This window comes from Suricata suricatta, chromosome 3, assembly GCF_006229205.1.
Source record: "Suricata suricatta isolate VVHF042 chromosome 3, meerkat_22Aug2017_6uvM2_HiC, whole genome shotgun sequence".
Taxonomy (NCBI): domain Eukaryota; kingdom Metazoa; phylum Chordata; class Mammalia; order Carnivora; family Herpestidae; genus Suricata; species Suricata suricatta.
The window spans coordinates 172,996,148-173,002,674 of NC_043702.1; the positions used below are offsets into that span (position 1 = coordinate 172,996,148).

The window sequence follows — 6,527 nt, forward strand, 5'->3', positions numbered from 1 at the left end:
TCGAGGTCTTTTGAGGTTCCATTCGAATTTGAGAATAGTTTGTTCTAGCTTTGAGAAGAATGTTGGTGCAATTTTGATGAGGATTGCATTGAATGTGTAGATTGCTTTGGGTAGTAATGACATTTTCACAATGTTTATTCTTCTGATCCATGAACAGGGAATGTTTTTCCATTTCTTGCTGTCTTCTTCAATCTCTTTCATAAGTTTTCTATAGTTTTCATCATATAGGTCTTTTATATCCTTGGTTAGGTTTACCCCTAGGTATTTGATGGTTTTTTGTGCAATCGTGAATGGGATCAGTTTCTTGATTTCTCTTTCAGCTGCTTCATTTTTGGTGTATAGGAATGCCACTGATTTCTGTACATTGATTTTGTATCCTGTAACTTTACTGAATTCATTGATCAGTTCTAGAAGGCTTCTGGTGGAGTCAATTGGGTTTTCCATGTAGAGTATCATGTCATCAGCAAAAAGTAAAAATTTGACTTCTTCTTTGCCAATTCTTATGCCTTTTATTTCCTTTTGTTGTCTGATTGCTGATGCTAGGACTTCCAGCACTATGTTAAACAGCAGTGGTGAGATTGGACAACCCTGTCGTGTTCCTGATCTCAGTAACTGATATTTTAAAGCTACCTAGTATTTTCTTAAATAACGTAACCTATAAAATCACGTGTGTATATGACTTTTTAAGTATATAAAGAGATGGGGCACCTGGGTGGCTCAGTCAGTTAAGCCTCTGACTTCAGCTCAGGTCATGATCTCATGTTTGTGGGTTCGATCCCCACATTGGGCTCTGTGCTGGCAGCTCAGAGCCTGGAGTTTGCTTCTGATTCTGTACTTCCCTCTCTCTCTGCTCCTCCCAGCTTATGCTCTGAATCTCTCTGTCTCAAAAATAAGCAAAACATTAAAAAATAAATAAATATATAAAGAGAATAAAAGCACTAATGCCAACAGTATTCATTATAAAATGTGTCATTCATTTAGAACCCATTATATGAATTTTATAGTTTATCTACTTATCCCAGTTGTTCAATAACTACATCCAATTCAATCAATATTATTATCACCATATTAGAGATGAAAAATGAGGATATTTCATAACTGAAGTCAACTTTCCAAATTCATATATCTATTGAGCATTAGAGTCAGGCCTCACCTGGGGCTCTTCCTAGCCTTTGACTCCAAATTCTCCCCACTGCACCTTGGGGACTTAAGGAAGGCTGGTTGCACATCCTACTTTCAAAACTACCCTCTCTATCTCATTCCCTGTGGGGGTGGCACTTATTAATTAGTAACATATGACAAGTGCAGACATTGACACTTTACTGTTGAAGTTGATAATGTTCAAAAAAACAGATTGCTCAGTCAATGCAATAGCAGACAACACAGGGAAGGCAAGATTAGCACCCATCATTTTATGTGCTCCATGCAGACACCGCAAGAGTTTCTGACCTCCAGATCAAAAAAAAAAATGGGGTTTTTAATGTTTATTTCCTTTTGAAAAAGAGAGAGAGAGAGAGAGAGAGAGAGAGAGAGAGAGAGCGAGCACGAGTGGGGGAGGGGCAGAGAGAGAGGGAGACACACAATCCTAAGCAGGCTCTAGATTACGTTTACATGTAAGCACCTACTATAACATTATCAACTGGTCCTTTTTTTTTTTAGTCTTCAAAGTGCATACTTCAACTTGTCCCATGTTTAACAAATCTTTGTTGAATATCTTTAACATTCTAGCCACTGAGAATACAAAAATATGTAAGATGAGTTGCAGCGTCAAGTAACACACTCTTTCATGGTGAAGAGACTTAGAGAAAAACATACAGATGGGCAATTACCATCCAATACAGTGAATCTAATATTGCAGGGTTCTACGTGCGTGGAGTTAGGTCACTTCATATAGCTTGCTCCGACCAGGGAAAGTCCTGAAGGAGGAAAGATAAGCCGGAATCAGCCAGGTGAAAGAGAAAGAAAGACGAGGTGTGGAGAAAAGACTTTGTGCCTACAGTTGGGTTGGCAAGGGCCACGGTTACAGAATCCTGGGCTTGTTATGGGAGCCCCACTGATTCACATTGTGGGAAACCGTCTCTTGGGCTCTGTCTCCCCCAGGGCCACAGATGGACAGAGAAGAGGGAATGAGGAAGCATTAGACCTGGAGTTAAATACGAAGTTGTCTTCTCTTGTGCTACGTGGCCACCCCTCCTTGGAGTGCGTGCTGTTTTCACTCAGTATGACCCTGGGCAAATACTTTTCAAGGTCCCACCTTCCTCATCCGTGACATGACACATAGCCAGACATTCTCTAAGATCTGCCGTAGCTGAAATCCAGAATGAATCTGATTTCTGGGAAAGGACATTCTAAAGTAGGGGCACATTACCTACAGCTCCCCCGCCATCAGTGATCTTTTTGTTTGTTTTTCAGAAGGAGTTGCTGCCGCTGGGGCACCCAGGTGAGTTCTCTGCTTCTTGTGCCGACAACATCTACATGATTTATTTATAATAACAGACAGGGGCACGAATTATGCACATTAAAAAATATTTGACTGGACCACTCATTAACCTTTTCCAATTCTCACGAAATCCAAAAATGAGATTGGCAAAAGCCATTTTCAGTCATAATTGTAAATCCTACTCACTTAGACCTACTTATACTCAGAACTCATGTCCTTTGCTGTCCATGTTAATCTGCTATTTCCTTACATGTGTTCTGGCAGAGAGGTGACCAGTGACACCTTAATGGCACTCTCTTTCACATGGCTGCCCCTCACTGTTTCCTAGGCTCGCTCCTCCATGACACATTCATTCAGAAAATCCTTTTTGAGAGCAATCAGTGCCCGATTCACAATATTATTCACAGAAGGAAACAAAAGGGGGGAAAAACTCAACCCTTTTCCTGTAGTCTTTGTGGTACTTTATGGGAAAGGTAAATTATTGTAATATGAGCTGGAACATTGAAAGGGACCTTTGAAAAAAGGCCAAGGTCAAGATCTGTGGGAATGCAAAAGTCTTTGTGTATCAGGGTTTAACCATTTAAAATTTTGAAAACAATAAAAAAAATCAGGCAAAAACAAGTGTTTACTGTATCAAAAAGACCTTGAGATGGTGCACTTTTGCCTGCTGACCTTGCCTCTGTCTACTTTTACTGTAACACTGTCTGGGGCTGCATCTGCATCTGGCATCACACGCCTTCTGGGTTTTCTGGAGAGCCACACGCACTGGGGGCAGGTGGCCGTGAACCACGTCGGGCTCCTCCCAGACACTGGCTTCCCTGAGACTCGGTATGACCCAGAAATACTTCTCTGGCTTCTGTCTCTCCCCATCTGTCACAGGGGCAACCCCAACGAGCATCAGGAGCCTTCCTGGTCTGGACCCTCCCGCACAGGACCCCAGTGGCCCATGCATTCTGAGCCGGCAGCCCTAATGGAGCTGCAGCCCGTGTACAGTAACGGTGAGGGGTTCCTAATGTGCTCAGGGCTCCAGGGACACTCCAGGAGGAGGAAGACTGAGCCGGGCTCAGGCTGGGAGGAAGACTGAGCAACAGCCCATGGCTGAGTCACATGCCTTTTCTTTAAGTTTATTAATTTATTTTGAGAGAGAGAGAGAGAGAGAGAGAGAGAGAGAGAGAGAGAGAGAGAGAACACGAGTAGAGGAGAAACAGAGAGAGAGGGAGAGAGAGAATCCCAAGCAGGCTCCAGACTGTCAGCCAAGAGCCCGGCATGGGGGCTCAAACTAATGAGCCATAAGATCATGTCCTGAGCTGAAATCAAGAGTCAGACACTTAACCAAGTGAGTCACCCAGATACCCCAGAGTCGTATTCAATTTTAAAATGACATTCTTGGCACACTGTGTCTGAGACAGAAGGTGCTTATGAACTCAGTGGCTGAAAATAATCTAGAACATGGTCTCTTGACTACAACAGCTATGGTCTATTCCCTCACAGTGATTCCTGGCGATGACAGCCTGGTTTATTCCCAGATCCGGAGCGGCCAGCACACAGAAGGTGAGGCAGCATGTGTGAGTGGATCCGAGGGGGCCTCTGGTCAGGCCTCCCAAATATGAGTGAGATCCGGAAGGAAGACATCTTCCGTTCCTCTCGCGCTGCTGTTGTAGGACCGTGTCCCGCCCACCTACCCGTATGCACTGCCACCAGAGCCTCATAAAGTCTCTGAGGACAGACACCATCGTTTTTCAGGAACATATCAGTACCATCTAGTTCAATGCTTAGGAAACTATGGATATCTTCAAATATTTTTTGAAAAGCTGCATGGCCAGTAATTGCTAGTGTAAGCCACTCACCTAAGGTGTTGGCAATCATAATTCTCCTAACTGGTCTCTTTATTCCTAATCTCCTCCTCAGCCCCCCAACACTCTGTTTCCAGCACAGCCCCTCTGAGACCCGACTGCTGATCACACCCTCACCTAGATTAACTGCCTCAGCGACTCTTCCTTCCAAAGCCAGACCCCTGCTCTCCCCTCCTCAAAGCTCTGTTCTTACGCCAGCCCTGCAGACCTTTCCCATTTTTCTTGACCAAACTGGGCTGTCGCATGCTTTGGTGCTCAAGTGTCTTATTTGTCCCGGAATGGCCTTACCCCCACCTAGTTTACCTGGTGATTCTTGCTCATATGTCAAGACATAGTTCAGGTATGTCTGAGAAACCTTTGATGGCTCCCACCAGCCCTCCCTGTGTCCAGCCTTTGGAACAAGAACAGAGTCATGTCTGTACCTCGGTCTTCACATCCATAACACTTGTTGCATTTGCTTCCGTGCCCATTTCCCCCCTAAAAATTATAGGTTCTCTGAGTGCAGGGACTGAGCTTGTAGTGATTTCTCTGCCTTTTCAGCTTCCCAGTGCTTAATTGAAGGTTATTGTCGGGGCACCTGAGGGGCTCAGTTGGTTGTGTGTCTGACTTCGGCTCAGGTCATGATCTCATAGTTAGTGTCTTTGAGCCCCATGTCAGGCTCTGTCCTAATAGCTCAGAGCCTGGCACCTGCTTCAGATTCTATGTCTCTCTCTCTCAAAAATAAATAAACACTAAAAAAAATTTTTAAGGTTATTTTCCACTGGTGGCTGAATAAATGCATGAAAGAGATCCAGAGGACCCCTTGGAAAGATAGAAGAAACACACACACTGGATTTTATTAATCCTTCACTCAAAATCTTCACTGGAAATTTCCCATGTGGTCTTAGCATGCCAACCCCCACTCCAGCCTCTTCCACTTTCCCCGCACAGACTGAACCACAAGTGCTGCCTTCCCCTAATCAGTGTGGCCACAGAGGCCCTGAGTGGGGGTGGGATGGGGCAGGGACTCACTTTGCTGGAGCAATGAGCCATGGAGAAAGAAGGAAATCACTGGGAAAGTCACACTGGGCATTTTGGGGGCAGGGGAAGGTTTTACCAGTGTGTGGGGAAGGGATGTTCTGTCTGAGGCTGCGGGGAGTTCAGCAGAGTGAGTGGTCCGGAGCTCAGGCAGCAGAGCAAAAACAAGTGCATCGTGAATAGGTTGTAAGTTGTCCCCCACAGTCTAATACTTTTCTTTCCTCATCCAATCCAACAGTATGTTCACCAAGGACACATAAGGAGGCTGAGGTAGGTCTCCTTTTCTGGCTCTCTCTCCCTTCTGTTTGTCCTCACCTGTCCTTAGGTACTCACGGTTTGTGGGGTTTCCACCAGGAACCTGCAGTCATATACTCAGAGGTGAAGATGGAACACCCAGATGGCCCTGCAGGGAAGGACTGGAAGGATGCTGCAGAAGGCTATGAGAATGTCCCAGGCATATCGCTGGCCTTGGACCACTAGCCCCATACCTGGAGTGGCCCGCAGATACCTTCTCTCTATTCTCTGCAACCACTCACCTTCCTATTGGCTGGCTAGGTGAAAGGTCCACCCACTCCTCCATGCCTGAGTCTGGATATTGTATGGGAACAGAACGGCAGCATTTCAGGATATGCTACACATTTTCACAGTAGAGATACATGTGAAGGCAAGGCAGGTGGGCCTTCACCTCCTGGACTCATCAAGCAGAGAAGGAAGGAGGAATGGTCTAGCCAGGATCACAAGGGCACAATCATGGCTCTAAGCATGATCGTGCTGTAAGCATGATCGAGAGCACTCCGTGTGCCATCTCTGCATAAGTAATTTGCTCTAAACACTGTTTCCTTTTTGAAATAGACAGATGGTGATGGTGATGATGGTGATGATGGTGATGGTGATGGTGATGATGGTGATGGTAATGATGGTGTTGATGATAATGATGATGGTGATAATGATGGTGATAGTGTTGATGGTGATGATGGTGGTGATAATGATGATGGTGATGGTGATGATGGTGATGATGGTGGTGATGATGATGATGGTATAGTGATGATGATGGTGATGGTGATGATGGTGTTGATGGTAATGATGATGGTGATGATGATGGTGATGATGATGGTGATGGTGATGATGGTGGTGATAATGATGATGGTGATGGTGATGATGATGATGGTGATGGTGATGGTGATGATGATGGTGATGGTGATGATGATGGTGATGGT

The 6,527-nt window shown here is 45.0% G+C and overlaps 1 protein-coding gene across 11 annotated transcripts in view; it reads left to right on the plus strand.

The window, feature by feature from the left end:
• The window catches only part of FCRL3 (Fc receptor like 3), a 16,280-nt gene extending 10,060 nt beyond the window's left edge, over positions 1-6,220 (plus strand). For 6 of the 11 annotated variants that reach the window (XM_029935871.1, XM_029935873.1, XM_029935870.1 and 3 more), the window contains 5 exons: positions 2,413-2,440; positions 3,320-3,438; positions 3,932-3,991; positions 5,549-5,580; positions 5,665-6,220. In XM_029935871.1, the coding sequence (XP_029791731.1) occupies positions 2,413-2,440; positions 3,320-3,438; positions 3,932-3,991; positions 5,549-5,580; positions 5,665-5,790 (365 nt within the window). In that variant the 3' untranslated portion in view covers positions 5,791-6,220. Of the gene's footprint in view, positions 1-2,100; positions 2,378-2,412; positions 2,441-3,319; positions 3,439-3,931; positions 3,992-5,548; positions 5,581-5,664 lie in introns of those variants that run through there. The other 5 variants (XM_029935869.1, XR_003907041.1, XR_003907042.1 and 2 more) reach the window with 5 other exon arrangements.
• Positions 6,221-6,527: the final 307 nt, after the last annotated feature.